Source organism: Chrysemys picta, chromosome 1, assembly GCF_011386835.1.
Source record: "Chrysemys picta bellii isolate R12L10 chromosome 1, ASM1138683v2, whole genome shotgun sequence".
Classification (NCBI taxonomy): Eukaryota; Metazoa; Chordata; order Testudines; family Emydidae; genus Chrysemys; species Chrysemys picta.
Window position 1 is genome coordinate 205,284,263 of NC_088791.1, and position 17,904 is coordinate 205,302,166.

The window sequence follows — 17,904 nt, forward strand, 5'->3', positions numbered from 1 at the left end:
AGATTGTCTTTAATCTCCTCTCCGTCAATAGTCTTAAGCGGTCCCACTTCTTCTTTCTTTGCTTTCTTCCTATTTATGTGGCTGTAAAACCTCTTACTATTGCTTTTAATTCCCCTCGCTAGGTCCAACTCTACACGGCCTTTGGCCTTTCTCACTCTATCTCTACATTCTCTGACTTCACTTAGGTACATTTCCTTACTGATCCCTCCCCTCTTCCACTCTTTGTACGCTTTCTGTTTTTTCCTAATAGCCCCTTTGAGTCGGTCGCTCATCCAGCTCGGTCTAAATCTCTTGCTTAGTAATCTTTTTCCCTTTTTTGGAATACAGGCCTCCGACAGCTCATGCATCTTTAACTTAAAGTAATCCCAGGCTTCTTCTCCCTTTAAATCCATTAATACGTTTGCCCAATCCACTTCCCTTACCAGTCCCCTTAATTTGTTAAAATTGGCCTTTTTAAAATTATAAACCCTAGTCTTTGATTTAATTCTGTTACTCCTTCCATGTATTTTAAACCGAATTAGCTCATGATCACTGGAGCCCAAATTGTCCCCTACTACCACTTCCTCAACGAGGTCCTCACTACTTACTAGAATCAAATCTAAAATGGCCTCCCCCCTCGTCGGTTCAGTTACCACTTGATGGAGGAATTGATCAGCAAGCACTTCTAGGAACATCTGAGCCCTGTTATTGCTACTAGCGTTTGTTCCCCAATCTATATCCGGGAAGTTAAAGTCCCCCATAATTACACAGTTTCTGTTAGTAATTACTTCTCTAAACACATTAAATAGTTCCTTATCCATATCCTGGGTCGATCCTGGTGGTCTATAGCACACTCCAAGCACTATCCCCGGAGAGGCTCTAGTAGTCCTATTACCCAGTGTGAGTATTGCCCAGACGGACTCTGTGTTATCTAATCCATCCACTATTATTTCTTTACAGTTTATTTCACTATTGACATACAATGCCACCCCCCCACCTTTACCTTTGTTCCGGTCTTTCCTAAACAGCGCATACCCCTCCATACCTGTGTTCCAGTCGTGACTGCCATTCCACCACGTTTCCGTTATTCCTACGATATCTGGTTTCAGCTCTTGGACCAAGAGCTCCAATTCCTCCATTTTATTACCTAGGCTTCTGGCATTGGTGTATAAACACCCTAATGTATGTCGTTTAGCCTGTCTCCCATTAGCAGCACTATATGTTGCAGGCCTCCTTGTGTCCGTCCCCCCTGTCCTTCCTATGTCCAATCTCATCTCCCCGGCTATGTCTCCTCTCATTTTACTCACCTTTTCCATACTGGAATCTGGCGTGGAGATTAACTGTGCATCTCTCAACCGTCTCCCCAGACTTCCTAGTTTAAAGCTCTTTTGATTAGATGAGCCAGCCTCCCTCCCAGAAGTCTATTTCCTTCCCTACTCAGGTGAAGACCATCCCGCGAGAACAGATGTCTGTCCCCGAAAGCCTCCCAGTGGCCATACATCCCAAAGCCCTCCTTATAGCACCACTCCCTTAGCCAACTATTTATTCTCACAATCCTATCAGCCCTTTGCTGCCCTTCCCTCGGAACGGGCAGAATCCCACTAAAGATAATCTGAGCCTCTATCTCCTTGAGCGTCTTCCCCAGCCTGGCATAATCTCCCTTGATTCTCTCTAACGAGAACCTAGCTGTGTCATTCGTTCCTACATGAAGGATTATCAAGGGGTTCTTACCTGCTCCTTTTAGGATCCTTTTCAACTGCAGGTCCACATCGCGTATCTTTGCGCCCGGTAGACAGCACACCCTTCTGTTCTCCGGGTCCGCCCTGGTCACAGGCCTGTCCAATCTCCTCAGTAAAGAGTCTCCAATTACATTTTAAAGCGTTTCATTTTGAAATTTAGCTAGATTTAACTAAACCCCTCATAAAAGAGGAGGAGGCCCCCAAACACCCCAAAGTGAAATGCAACATTTTGTTTTGGGTCAAACAAAATATTTCATTTGAGCCTAAATGACTTTTTTCCAGTTATTCTGTTTGGTGAGGTACCAACAAATTTTCATTTCGGGTTGAACCAAAATAATTCTTTTTTCCAGACTTTTTCAGTTTGGCCACCAAACAGAAAATATCAGTTATTTGCCCAGCAGTAGCCTGACATCTATAGGTGCAATGCTGCTGTGCTCTTTTGGTGTTCATTCACTGCTCTGGGTGGAGGCACCTGACAGATCCACCTGCTTTACTCTTACAGAGGTGGAACATAAGAGCTGTGAGGGTTTACTGTAGAGTAGACCTTGTGTTGCAGTAGTGGTTGCAAATTGACTCCACTGCTGGTCTCTGGGGAGCAGATTACTTAGGCCAACCTCTGTAGTCCTTTCTTGTACCAAACCCATAGTGTTAGGCTTGGTGTAGTTCTTGTTTTAGTATCTAAGGGTACATATTTTCTACTCTGTTTCCTTAACAGAATGCTGCTTATCCCACATTATCTATGGCTTTCCAGCTGTGTGTACTGCACAATATCTTACATGCTAGATCAGGTGAATGAGCAGTTGGTCTGCTCTGAATAGAAAAAGTATCTAACAAAAGTCTGCATGATGGGTAGCTGAATAACTTTAATGAGAAGGAAGATCACAGTAGTGAGGTCCCTGCCTCCATGTCCTCAACTTTCAATTCTTTCTCCTTCCATCTGTCACGTCCTACCTGTTTCTACAGCAGGGCCTGTGGAATCTCTGGGGGTTATGGACCAATCCTCTTTGACATTTTGCCTGCATGGAGCCTCACTCTTGGGAAGTATGCATGAGCCCTGGAACCTTCTAGGCTACATCTCCACAGCCAGCATCAACGAGTCTCAAAGCCTGGATCAACAGACTAGAGCTCTACAGCCTAGGGAAGGGGGTGGGCATCAGAGCCTGAGCTTCAGCCAGAGCCACAACATCTACACGACAGTTCTTAGCACCGCAGTGGGAGCCTGAGATGTTTGACCTGGGCTCTGTAACTTGCCGCCGTGGGCTGTGTAGATACCCCTGGTCAGCAGTGTCCATTGATTTTAAGTGCACTTACGGCACAAGCATTAAATGTTGCACATCATGTGAAAACATGTCTGTCATTGGACATTATTATTGTGTTGCAGTAGTAGCAAAATGCCCAAGTCCAATAAGGGCCCCACTGTACTTGGCATCGTGTGCAAATGAATTGAAAGGACAATTGTTATCCCACAGAGCTTACATGGAACATCTTATTTCCCCCCTCTCCACACCAATTATACAAGCTCTGGATCTAATCAGAGTTGTTCTGTTTGCTTCACTCTAGGATCCTTTTTGGCTCTTCAGGATCTTTTAATGCATCTGAACCTTTATGTTCCTGCCCTTATTAATTTTGGAGCAGTCTTGTTCTCATTGCCCTAAACAGGTGATGCCATTTCTTCCTGTATTCTGTAAAATCCACCCCCAGACTATGATGATAAAAAGTTTTCTGTCAGAAAGATCCTGATGTCTTTGGGCTATCTGTCCTTTTAGAAATCTTTCATGGCTGACAGACAGTCTGCATCTGGCACTGAATGCTGTTGGAGACAGGATGCTTGATTCATGATCTACTATGACATCTCCAGTGTCCCTGTCGGTCACAATTCAGCTACTTTAATGCAAAATATATCACTCATGTATTTGTATTAACTGAAACAAATTGCCTGAAAGTCTTTTTAGGACAAAATAAAAAAGCATAGATATTTTTTCAGATGGTGTTCTGTTTCCCTAAATAAAGTATTACAAAAATCTCAGGATTGGTTTAATGAAAATGAGTGGACCACTAATGGTTCATTCAGATAACAAATATATTTTGATTTTGTTTTATTAAGCATTTAAAAACTGATTCTACTGAGCGAGTGATCTACCATATATAGTAATTCCACACTTGCTAGGAGGAGGATTACCTTATCTTCAAATAAAACACCTAGACTTTTTAATATGATTTGATTATGCTCCATTGCAAACACAAACAATAAATTAATTGTGTTCACCTACTATTTATAACGTACCTTCATGGAAAAAAGTCATAAATTTACATGATCAGTGGTACAAAGTGTTTATAGCTTCAGACCTATAACTTGATCGCTTTTTAGAGATTTTTACTTTTTGGCAGTATAAGATCTGTTTGTGTAATATATGTTTCCTGTGTGTTAACATACTGTAAAAGTGTTATGGAATGAAATTATCATCAATTTTACTTAAGGTAGAAACAGTACATGTAATAGTGCAGGAAAAGGGAAGTGAAACTATAGGCCTTCATATCCAACTTTCTCTGGCCCTCTGACTTCATGGATTAAAGAGAGTCAAGAGTAGATGACAGCTTTCCCATTTTTTCGTTTGTTTGTTTGTTTTGTTTTGTTTTTACCGAGTTCTTTGGGGTGTGATAAACTCTCTCCAGTGTCAAAAATTGCATAATCTATTTTGCAAGATGGCAACCTCCTTTAGTATGCTCATAAACATCAATTTTAATTTTAATTTTTTTGTTTTCAGGTGGACACAGTGCATTTATTTCAAAAAATCCTTTCTACTCCTTAAACTTTCAAATTAATGACACATTTATGTTCAGAGTAGAATGTGCCAGATAGGAGAGAACCATTATTGTATCAGTCTTCTCTATTTGTGGATTATTGATATACACAAACTTTCCAAATTGTGCTCTCACAGCAGTGCAACCCTACTGGTTGCACCACTGTACAAGAGAGCAGAAGTCGGTTGCATATCTTATTTTTAGTGTTGGTTACTGTTACACAGATATTAAGGTTTATTTTATTGTTCACCATACAATGGCTAAATCTAAGGCAATATTAAAAAATCAAATGACCATAAAAAAAGCTTGACTGTGAAATATTTGAAAAACTTAACAGAAGAACAGCTATATTAATAGAAAATATTGAAAGATAATTTTTCATATATTAAAAAAAATACTTCTCTCCTCCCCTTCCTCCCTTCTGACCTCCCCAGGTTCTCGCTTCAGGTTGCTGCCACAGCAGAGAACTGCCTTCTTACTGTATATCCATACCTGGCATTCCACTGCACAGACCAACAAATTGTCTTGAGAAGTGGTAAGGGTAGTGAACATTTCCTCACTTAATCTTTTTAATTGTTATTACATTGTAATTATATTAATCACGATAGTCTATCTATAATTTTTATCATGATCATAGCTACTTATTTAATTAAGGAAGCATTTTTACTTGGTACTTAGAAGGGAATATACTCATAATGAGATTTTTATAATATGTTGGGATTCATACAGATTCAGGCTTGTTCTTATTGAAAGTAGGGGGACAAAATAAGTTGGATATTTATTGAAAAATGTCTGACAAGCCTACAATTTTTAGAATAATTGTGCTAATATTGGAGTAAGCGTAGAAAGGATAACATAACTACATGGAGGAAAATAAATTAATTTAAATTAGGCTAACAAAGAGCTATGGTTGACAGGCAGTTTCTGTGCCACCTGCAATTGGACTTTTAAAGAAAAAACAGCACAGAAGAAGGCAGCATAATTGAATGGTAAAGTTATTACAGAGTATTTATATAATAGTTGAAAATGTTGTTCAGTATTTTTGAGATTCTGGAAAAGACATGAGATTTTTTTGTAATGTTTTGTTCAAATATATCTGGAGTACTGTGAAAATACTGGAAACAATCAGATTGATTAGTGTTAAAATTAGTGTAAAATAAGTCAACTTACATGGATGGACCCTTCTTACTTAAAGGAGATGTCCATGCTTTAGAATCCAGTTACAACCATTGAAATTATCTTTGCAGAAGGGTCGAGGTAAGGCAGGCAACTAGAATGTATGCAGTGGTGAAATTACATTCGGAACCCACTCCAAACAATTCAGCAGCAGGTTTATGTTTGTAATGTGATATAAATGGAGCTAAGATAAATTCTACTTTGACCACAGTGTGACTCTGTTTTTCAGTTTATTACTTGGGTCCAATCCTGTAAATAACAATTTGGGGAAGCAGAGTGCTCTACCTGTGAGAACCCCATTGGATATCAGCGGGGCTGTCTGTGAATGTACAGAGGTCTGGCTGCATGTTGTAATTTGCAGGGTTGGGGCCTTTATGTTTCTCAGATTAACTAGGGTTACCATATTTAACAAATAAAAAAAGAGGACCCTCCACGGGGCCCTGGCCCCGCCCATTTCCCACCCAGGCTTGCCCAACCCTGCCCCTTCCCCGCGCCAACCCCGCCCTAACTCCGCCCCTCCCCCTCCCACTCCCAGCCACGCGAAAAGGGCTGCCCGAGCGCTACCGGCTTCACGGTTTGCCGAGCAGCCCCCAGACCCTGCGCCCCCGGCCGGCGCTTCCCCAGCGCAGCTGGAGCCCGGGAGGGGAAGCACCCAGCCGGGGGCGCAGGGTCTGGAGGCTGCCCAGCAAACCATGAAGCCGGTAGCGCTTGGGCTTCGGGCAGCCCCTATGCCTCCGGACCCTGCTCCCCCGGCCGGACACTTCCCCTCCCGGGCTCCGGCAGCGCAGGGTCCGGAGGCATGGGGGCTGCCCAAAGCCCGTAGCGCTCAGCTCTTTAACAGAGCCGAAGAGTCAGGGGAGGAGCAGAGCTGCCGCGGCTGGAGGCTCTGCTCCTCCCCTGACTCTTCGGCTCTGTTTAAGAGCCGAGCTGCCCGAGCGCTACCGGCTTTGGGCAGCCCCCATGCCTCCGGACCCTGCGCCGCCGGAGCCCGGGAGGGGAAGTGCCCGGCTGGCGGCTGGGGTCCAGAGGCAAGGGGGCTGAAGCCCATAGCACTCGGGCAGCTCGGCTCTTAAACAGAGCCGAAAAGTCAGGGGAGGAGCAGAGCAGCCGCAGGAGGGGAAGTGCCCGGCCGGCATTTTGCGGACATGTTCGGCTTTTTGGCAATTCCCCCCGGCCGGGGGTTTGATTGCCGAAAAGCCGGACATGTCCGGGAAAAACTGGACGTATGGTAACCCTAGATTAACAAGAGCAGGTTGCTCAGATGCTTTAAAAACCAAACAACATGATTTGTGTCTGTGATGATTTGGGACCATTGAGCACTATTCATTTGTATTAGGGCTCTCAAGTGATTAAAAAAATTAATCGTGATTAGTCGCGCAATTAAAAAAAATAATTGGGATTAATCACATGATTAATCGCACGATTAATCGTGCTGTTAAACAATAATAGAATGCCATTTATTTAAATATTTTTGGATGTTTTCTACATTTTCAAATATATTGATTTCAATTACAACACAGAATACATTGGCTGGGAACAGCGAACCGTGGCCACTGGGAGCTGTGGGCGGCTGTGCAAATGTAAACAAATGGTCTGGAGGCCCGCAAGTGGATTACCCTGACCGGCCGCAGGTCGCCCACCACTGCTCTAAAGTTTTACATTGTTTTGCTTTTGAGTGCAGTTACTTTTACAAAAAAAAAAAAAAAAAATCAAAATTTGTAAATTGCACTTTCATGATAGAAATTTCACTACAGTACTTGTATGAAGTGAACTGAAATATACTATTTCTTTTATCATTTTTACAGTATAAATATTTGTAATCAAAATAATAATATAAAGTGAGCACTGTACACTTTGTATTCTGTGTTGTAATTGAAATCAATATATTTGAAAATGTAGAAAACATTCAAAAATATTTAATAAATTTCAATCGGTATTCTATTGTTTAACAGTGCGATTAAAACTGCAATTAATCACAATTAATTTTTTAATCATGATTAATTTTTTTTAGTTAATTGTGTGAGTTAACTGGAATTAATTGACAGCTCTGATTTGTATCTCTAGTTTTTCTTATCTCGGTAGAAGTTTGAAGCTGAATCAGATAGAATTGAGTAAAACCTCAAAAATGATCCCAGTAAGACTCAACTGATGCCCATAAGACTCAACTGATGTTCAGAATTTATTCAGATGCCTCTGAAACCTGCAAGCAGGGAGGGCTCTGGCTTTTTTGCCACCCCAAGCAAAAAAGCCTCCCTCCGCCTCCCGCCCCCTGGCGGGGAGCGCGGCAGGGGAGGGCGCCGAGCCCGGCCGCGGCCCCGCTCTCCCCGACCGGCCAGAGCGCTGGGGGAGGGCGGCTCCGCTCTCCCCGACTGGCCAGAGCGCCGAGAGGAAGGCGGCGAGCCTGGCCGCGGCCCCTCTCTCCCCGGGTGAGCACCGCCCCCCTCCAGGTGCCACCCCAAGCACATGCTGGAGGGCTGGTGCCTGGAGCCAGCCCTGCCTGCAAGAATCCGGAATGAGTAGCTGCCTGAACCTTGCAGAGTCTTCAGTGACTGCAGATTTTGTTTTCCTTCATGAGACTAGAAGGGATCTCTGTTAGATCTGAAGAGCTGTTTTCCTTTGGGCCTGAGGGGGGTTGAACTAGGGCTGCTGTATTCATTCCTTGCAGCCACTTGGTTCCCACCTAAGTAGCGGTGACCTGTAGAACCTGTACAAAGGTGACTAGCCTAATGGGAAGAGAGATGAGGCCCTTTGCCAGGTCCTTAAACCTGTTTATGGGCTGCTGCTTATCTTTCCCAGTGATGCCTGCTAATGCTTCAGCCCCAAGGCATAGGTCTGTCCAAAAAGATCACTTGCAGTGGCCCATCAGAGCCCAGCACTACCACTCCACAACAGCCATCCTTCAAACCTGCCTATTTCAACCCAGCAAATTGTGTGCCAAAATCTGGTCCCACATAATATGTAATCTATATATATTTTTAATCCGAATGGTGTGAGGTATCATTGAAACAGTATCTTAAAGAAATTTTGTTTTATTGTGCTACAGAGAGATTGGTGGTCCTCTTTTACAATTTCATTGTAGTCAATTGCAGGATTGATGCTGTGATTTTTTTTTTTTTAATGAAGTCTTCTATTTGAAACCTGTATTTTGATCTGTAATAGAACATGTTTGGAAAGACTATCTACCCTATTACTAGAGAATGCATTGTTGTACTACACTGTTCACACTGTATATTTGACCCCGTATAGCTCCCTTAACTTGTTCTGATGTTTAAGGTTGTTGAATGGCTATGTTTTTCTCATAAATTGCAATTGTGTGATATACTATATCTATATCTATCTATCTATCTATCTATCTATCTATCTATCTATCTATCTATCTATCTATCTATCTATCTATCTATATATATAATGTGCAGTTCCAATGGGGTAAAAATACCTATTTGTTTTTCAAAGGGCTACAGGGTTAATTGATTAAACTGGTGCTGACTCTGATGGCAGTCACTTCAAGAGTAATAAAATGGTTACTAGTTTCTCTTCCGTTTAATGCCTGTATGTTGAGCCACTGTGCCCTGCCCAGCATAGTGTATTTGGCCTTCCAGTGGGTATGACTGTAATCCTGCTCTAACCTATTGATTATTTAATGTAATTTGAAACTTGTTCATTTTTTTTCTTCAAAGGTGTGTAGAACAGACCGTCACTCTTGAGTCCTACATGCCCCTTGTGCTTTTCTTACATGATGTAAAACTTTTAGTTCAGCTTAGCTTGTTTATCTTGATCTTTTTGGGCAAACTACTAATTTGACTTACTGGGGTAATTTAATTTTTTTATGAAATTTTTAATATGTTAAGAAAGGAAAATAACTTTCAAAGAATGCCAGTCAAATCTTTAGGCCTTTTCAACATGAGGCAACAATCAACAATGTAACGAAGCCAATATGGGTATTTTCATTGACTTTAATGGTAGCTAAATTGAGCTCTCAGGTTCAGATTCTTTTGTGATCACCTCATGGTTCTTCTGATTGAGAATTGCAGTCCTTCATAGTTGAGGTAGCACTAGTGTCTCTTGACAAGGCTTATTTTTGATACAAACCCCTTTACAAGTCAAAACAACAAATTCTCATGGGTGGTGGTTTTTTTTTTTTTTTTTACAATTAAAGTCTGAAAGGCACACTATTATCTCTTCTGAAAGTCTTGAACAAATTTAATAATCACGGTTTCTGACTAAAGACTTAAATGACTCCAGTTTTTCCCAAGCACAAAATTTCACACATGGGTAGATTTGGGCATTAACCATTGTAAACGTAGGAGCCAAAGAAATTAAAATGGTTAAACTGGGTATGATTTTCCATCTGGTCCCTGACTGAACACAGAGGACACTTATGGGGATAATGACCCAACACTAATAGCCGCAACACTAATAGCCCCAAACCAGCGAAGAACTTCAGCACTTGCTTAATGTTAAGCATGTGAGAAGTCCAATTTTTTAGCTCCCTTTAAGTCTCAAAGAATGTTTTATAAAAATGTTCAAGACTTTCAGAACAAATACTAGTTGCTCCTAAGACTTTAACTGTACAAAATATAAAGAATGAGACTGTTCACATTCTTAAAGTGAAACATGTGCTTTGGTGGTTTGGAGCTTAAAGGAGGAATTGCTGTGCAGGACTGAAACTACATGCCCTAAACTTCCAGGTCTGACAAGTCAACCAACTCCCTCTGCAGTTCTATTTCATAGAACTGGAAGGACCCTCGAGAGGTCATCTAGTCCAGTCCTCTGCACTCATTGCAGGACTAAGTATTATCTAGACAATCCCTGTCACGGATTGAAGTGTCACGAGAGGAGGTTTTGGAATTAATTGATAAACTTAACATTATCAAGTCACCGGGACCTGATGACATTCACCCAAGAGTTCTGAAAGAACTCAAAAGTGAAGTTGCGGAACTGTTAACTAAGGTTTGTAACCTGTCCTTTAAATCAGCTTCTGTACCCAATGACTGGAAGTTAGCTAATGTAACGCCAATATTGAAAAAGGGCTCTAGAGGTGATCCCGGTCTGTAATTGCTGGGAAGTCTAATGTCTGTACCAGGCAAATTAGTCGAAACAATAGTTAAGAATAAAATTGTCCGACATAGAAAAACATAAACTGTTGAGCAATAGTCAACATGGTTTCTGTAAAGGGAAATCGTGTCTTACTAATCTATTATAATTCTTTGAAGGGGTTAACAAACATGTGGACAAGGGGGATCCGGTGGACATAGTGTACTTAGATTTCCAGAAAGCCCTTGACAAGGATCCTCACCAAAGGCTCTTATGTAAATTAAGCTGCCATGAGATAAAAGGGAAGGCCCTTTCATGGATTGAGAACTGGTTAAAAGACCGGGAACAAAGGGTAGGAATTAATAGTAAATTCTCAGAATGGAGAGGGGTAACTAGTGGTGTTCCCCAAGGGTCAATCCTCGGACCGATCCTATTCAACTTATTCATAAATGATCTGGAGAAAGGGGTAAACAGTGAGGTGGCAAAGTTTGCAGATGATACTGAACTGCTAAAGATAGTTAAGACCAAAGCAGACTGTGAAGAACTTCAAAAAGATCTCACAAAACTAAGTGATTGGGAACAAAATGGCAAATGAAATTTAATGTGGATAAATATAAAGTAATGAACACTGGAAAAAATAACCCCAACTACACATACAACATGATGGGGGCTAATTTAGCTACAAGTCAGGAAAAAGATCTTGGAGTCATCGTGGATAGTTCTCTGAAAATGTCCACGCAGTGTGCAGAGGCGGTCAAAAAAGCAAACAGGATGTTAGGAATCATTAAAAAGGGGATAGAGAATTCCATAGGTGGAAAGATCTTGAGATGAGACTAAGGTTAAAGGCCACCATAGATGATCAGCATCAAAAGAAGATTGCATCAGAGTCTCTTTATTGGCAAAATGTTCTGAAAAGGCTCATTGCCTCTGTGAGAATGCTTGCTACCCAAAACCTAGCACCACGTGGCACTGCAGATCAGCTGTTATGTGCGAAACAATGGAAACTTCCTTAAAAATGTGGAGCTGATGGCTGAGTTAGATGCTCCTGGAGTACAGTGTCAAAGAAGAGTCACCACCCAAGAGATGTACACACACCACTACCTTGGAAAAACAATTCAAAATAAGATCATACAGTTACTGGCAACAAAAGTCAAACAGAAGATTGTGGCAGATCTGAAGTCAGCAAGATATTACTCTGTTATTCTGGACTGCACACCTGACATCAGCCATACGGAATAAATGACTTTAATGGTGTGTTTTGTAACAACAACAAGAGAACCTAGTGAAAATGTCCCTGCAATGGTGACTGTCAGAGAGCATTTTCTAGAATTTATTGACATTGATGATACTGCAGGAGCTGGTATGACAAATGTGCCTCTTAAAAAGCTGGAAGATACGGGAATTGCGATAGCTGATATGAGAGGTCAGGGCTACGATAATGGTACCAACATGAGAGGGAAGAACAGAGGAGTGCAGACACAGATCTGAGAGTTAAACCCTTTTTTTGTCCTATGCAGTTCTTATTCATTGAACTTGGTGGTCAGTGAAGCAGTATCAGCTTCTAGTGAGACTGCTGAATTTTTTAATGTAATTCAAAGCATCTGTGTATCTTTTCTCTGCATCAACTCATCGATGGCAAATTTTGAAGCAACATCTGGGAACATTTTCTCTGACACTGAAACCACTGAGTGCCACATGATGGGAAAGTCAAGTGGAGGCGATAAAGCCTATCAAACACCAAATTGGGAAGATAGATGATGCCATAGTTGCCATTATGGAGGATAATGCTATGATAGGAACTGTTCGTGGGAGAACAGTGGCAGAGGAAAATGGAATCATCAGAAACATACATAACTTCAAATTTCTGTGTGGCTTAGTGTTTTGTGGCATGACATACTGTTTGAAATAAATGTTGTAAGCAAGAGACTCCAAGGTGTTGACCTTGATATATCTGGAGCAATGGCACAACTGGACAAAGCAAAGTCATACCTACAGTCTTACCAGTCAGATGAGGGATTTCAAAACATTCTGAAGAGTGCACAGAAGTTGGCAGAGGAACATCACACTGAAGCTATTTTCCTACCCATTCAAGAATACAAGAGTCACCGAAGAAGACAACATTTTGATTACGAGGCACGGAATAATCCCATAAGAGACCCCAAACAACAATTCAAAGTTGAATTCTTTAACCAGGTTCTAGATTGTGCAATACAGTCAGTTGAAGAACATTTCATGCAGCTCAAGGAACACAGCAGTATATTTGGGATGTTGTATGATATTCCAAAACTCCTCACTATACCTGAAAAAGACCTACACCAGCAATACAGGGCACTAGACAGTGTTGACACATGACATGTGTGATATTGATGCGAGTGATTTAGGTGATGAACTGAAAGCCCTTCCAAGATGCATTTCAGCAGGATCAACTCCAAAGGCTGTTCTGGAATATATGTGCACAAATAAGATGACCACCCTCTTTCCAAATGCTTTTGTTGCTCTGCGCATACTTCTAACACTTCCTGTAACAGTTGCCAGTGGAGAACGCAGCTTCTCCAAGCTGAAGTTAATAAAAACACATCTACGCTCCACAATGACACAGGAGAGGCCAGTCGGCCTTACAACCATCTCAATAGAGCATGAGCTGGCCCAGACTGTGGACCTTCAGCAGGAAGCAGTTCAGATCTTTGCAACCAAGAAGGCACGGAAAGCAGCACTTTGATTATTCAAACAGATAAAAATGCCAGTGTTTACTGTGCAGACAAGAAAAGTTACGTTTGCTGTTCAGGCGTTTGAAAGTTAAGTGTTGCTTAAAATTTTTGAACAAGGCATTTTAAATTGTTAGTTCTCCTTTATTGGGGTAGGTAGCAGAGCAGTACCATGAGAGGACTACATCAGGAAGAAGACAGAATTGAGACCTTTCAAAGTTTTTTGGCCCAAGCAAGGGGATATGGGGGTGTCATTTGAGCTCCCAGCCTCACTGCCAAAATGTTGTGGGCTGGCCCTGAACCTGCTCTTAAAAATCTCCAATGATGGAGATTCACAGCCTACCTATGCAATTGATTCCTAACTTCCAGTTAGGAAGTTTTTCCTCATGTCCAACCTAAATCTCCTTTGCTGCAGTTTAAGCCCATTGCTTCTTGTCCTATCCTCAGAGGTTAAGATTTTTTTTTTCTTCCTCCTCCTTGTAACAACCTTTTGCATACTTGAAAACTGTTATCATGTCCCCTCTCAGTCTTCTCTTTTCCAGACTAAACAAACCCAGTTTTTTCAATCATCCCTCATAGGTCATGTTTTCTAGACCTTTAATAATTTTTGTCACTCTTCTCTGGTCTCTCTCCAATTTGTCCCCATCCTTCCTGAAATGTGGCGCCCTGAACTGGACACAATACTCCACTTGACGCCTAAGCAGCACAGAGTAGCGTAGAAAAATTACTTATCGTGTCTTGCTTACAACTTTCCTGCTAATACATCCCAGAAGGGTGTTCGCTTTTTTTGCAACAGCGTTACACTGTTGACTCATATTTAGCTTGTGATCCACTATGACCCCCCAGATACCTTTCCGCAGTACTCCTTCCTAGGCAGTCATTTCCCATTTTGTATGTGTGCAACTGATTGTTTTCCCAAATGGAATACTTTGCATTTGTCCTTATTGAATTTTATCCTACTTACCTCAGACCATTTCTCCAGTTTGTCCAGATCATTTTGAATTTTAATCCTATCGCCCCAAAGCAGTTACAACTTCTCCCAGCTTGGTATAATCTACAAACTTTACAAATACGCTCTCTATGCCATTACCTAAATAATTAATGAAGATATTGAACAGAATTGGACCCAGAACCAATCCCTGCGAGACCCCACTCGTTATGCCCTTCCAGCATGACTGTGAACCACTGATAACTACTCTCTGGGAATGGTTTTCCAACCAGTTCTGCATCCACCTTATGAGAGCTGCATCTAGGTTGCATTTCCCTAGTTTGTTTATGAGAAGGTCATGTGAGACAGTATCAAAAGCTTTAGTAAAGTCACGTCTACCGCTTCCCCCCATTCATGAGGCTTGTTACCCTGTCAAAAGCAATCAGGTTGGTTTGGCATGATTCGTTTTTGACAAATCCATGCTGACTGTTACTTACCACCTTATTATCTTCTAAATGTTTGGAAATTGATTGCTTAAAAATTTGCTCCATTATCTTTCCAGGTACAGAAGTTAAGTCATGAATCATTTTAGGAGCTCTGCAATAGAGCTGTCTGGCTGAGGGAATTTAGGAGTCTGAGCTCCACTTGTACCTCTGGGGAGGCGCATGATTCAGGAATCAACTCCCAGCAGGCAACCCACAATCCCTCAGCTTTCGTTTGGGGCCTGCTGCCCCAAATTCAGTTCTTACTCACCTTCAAGACACCAGTTCCCCACTGCCAACTTTCTCCCTAAATCTACAATGTTATCTCACTCCAAATGCCTTTCTTTCCTCCTGCTCCTTCTCTGCTATCTTGATCTTTTTAGCCCACCCTCATGCGTTATCTCAACCTCACCTGCTGGTAATCTTCCACTACTTCACAATTGCCTGTTTCTCTGCTAGTAGACTCCTTGCCCCTGTAGCAGTGGAGAGTAAGACTGTACTGAGAAAGGGTATCTTTGGATTTAAAAAAAAATACTGAGTATTTTCAGAGAACATGAATTACTTTTCCGTGTTGTTACTCCTGCACACATCTCAACAAATCTGAGGCTTCTGTAGATGCTGCTTTTTAATTTGATTTGTGAAATGTGCGGGATTGGTAGTGCTTTGAAAAGGCTGACTATGAAACACTGAGACCCACTGAATGAGGAGCTGGGGTCAGACACGCCTTAAAAGGGGACTTGGTTACTGGCTGAGCACTTTAGAGTTGGGAATGCTCCTCTGGGGTTTATTCAGCAGGTGCCCATACCTGAGATGTACAGATTATAGTGTGTGGGGGGGGGGAAATTGCACATAATTTTTTCTTCAGTTACTGTTTAGAGAAGTGCCATGTTATCATCAGCCAAACTGTAAGTGTTACCTGATAACCTGAGCTGCAAAAGAAACCAATATTTAATAGCAGATAACTGTGTATGTGAACTATTAATACATAGCCAGTAAGGTAATGTCTTTTATTGTGCATTTTAATCAAACTTCTGCTCAAAATCTGTATTTTATAGACCATAATGGGATAATCTACAACAATGGAGAAGCTGTTTTGCATCCCTGTTACACTCCAGGATCACTGTCCCATAGTACTTCCTCCAGTTCCCTTTGTGCAGTCACTAACTCGGCCTATGAAGGTTCTTCAGGTAAAACAGCAATTAATATTTAAATATATAGATTTCTGTAACAGTATTTCTGCTTACTACTGCAGTGTTTAAATTTTTTTAAAAAAAATGTCTTATCTGCTATGGTGCCTGACAATGAGTGTAGCCTGTGAATATTTGGGAAACGATCCCATCCCATCCCATCCCATCCCATCCCATCAGATGATAGAATGGCTGGAGGACATGAACACAAAGGGGAAATACATAATGGAATTGGAATTAACCAAACTGGTTACACAGCATGTCTAGGAGTCTCATTCATGCAGAAAACCCCCTCCCGTCCCATACTGAATTGTTTATAGGATAACAGCCTTGTGCCCTACTAAATTGCTGAGAGGGGCAAAAATTAGCTGCCATAGTCACTGAGTTTTAACCTTGTGGTGGGCGGACTCAACCTGTGGTTGGATTCTACTATGCCAATAACTGGTCACAAACTTTGGGCAAGATTATGCTATTCTTACTCACGTAGGGTAATATCATATGACTGGAGCCATCCCACTAAAATGAATGAGACTGTTCCAGGAACAAATTAATACTCAGTATGCATAAGAGTGGTGGAATCTGGTCCTTTTTAAGGTGACCATGCTGCCATTGTCTAAGGAAGAGAGATTCTGATAGAACTCCCCAATGAAAAGTCAATTTGCAATACAGTAGATCCTCATCACATAGCTAACCCAAGGTTTTAAAAAGAGGAATCAGTTGACACAGCTATTTTCCTTTTTAAACCATAAGCAATTATAAAACCAGTTTAGATTAAAAAATCGAAACAAAAACCACACCCAATTAATGTTAATATCCTGCACAGTGAAAGTCTAAATGGGTTATTTGTAAAAATATGAAGACCAAAATGATGATGATAAAATGCTTTTTAAGAAGTGTAAACACTGAAGTAATTAGTGTAGCAGAGAAAATATCTATTAGTCTCACAGCAGTTAAAGTTGCATCAAAATTTTCTTTTTTGAAGCCCTATACCTTAGGGTCTCACCTTTTTTGGAACTCTTTTTTGTAAACGTGCCATGGGGAATCTGAACCAGATTTCAGCCACAAATAAAAGTGAGTGAGGGTGGGTGGGTGGGTGGAATGATCTCCAGTATGTATTTTGGGTTTGTATGCTGTTGTTTTTTTAGGAAATTTGGAAAGACTTAAAACGTGGGAAAAGCCCACACTCAATGCATGGTTCCTTCCCCTGCTGCTGCCTGAAACACTGAAACATCAGAGACAATTAGCCACTCATCACTCCCTCCAGTTCATTTACATACTTCAGAAGGGTCACTGTTCTCCTGGTTGTCATGGCAACATCTGCCTTTAATAATTGATTTCTCTTAGAGTATGTCTTCACTACCCGCCGGATTGGTGGGTAGCGATTGATCCAGCAGGGATCAATTTATCGCATCTAGTCTAGATGCGATAAATCAACCCCCGAGCGCTCTCCCGTTGACTCCTGTACTCCAGTGCCACGAGAGGCGCAAGCAGAGTCGATGGGGGAGCGGCAGCAGTCGACTCACCGCGGTGAAGACACCACGGTAAGTCGATCTAAGTACGTCAATTTTAGCTACGTTATTCACGTAGCTGAAGTTGCATAACTTAGATCAATTCTTCCCCTGTCCCCCCCAGTGTATACCAGGGCTTAGACTCCCATGACATTGTTACAAAGAAGGGTCCCAAGAGGAGCTGTAATGAAAGCAGACAGGGTTTGGTTCAGCTCCTCCTGTGCTCCTTTGGGTTTGTACTGGGCTAAGGCACACTGGTTCTTTTTCAGAAGGTCATAGTTTGTTACTTTCCTCAAAAAGGGTTACATGAAAATAAGCTACAAAATTCCAGCTCTTTTCCTTTAGATTGTTTATCTGATCCTTC

The 17,904-nt window shown here is 41.6% G+C and overlaps 1 protein-coding gene across 1 annotated transcript in view; it reads left to right on the forward strand.

The window, feature by feature from the left end:
• CFAP47 (cilia and flagella associated protein 47) overlaps positions 1-17,904 on the forward strand; it is a 286,241-nt gene that overhangs the window by 125,084 nt on the left and 143,253 nt on the right. Inside the window, exons 27-28 of the mRNA XM_008174468.4 lie at positions 4,955-5,055; positions 15,901-16,032. Of these exons, the coding sequence (XP_008172690.4) occupies positions 4,955-5,055; positions 15,901-16,032 (233 nt within the window). The remainder of the gene's footprint in view (positions 1-4,954; positions 5,056-15,900; positions 16,033-17,904) is intronic.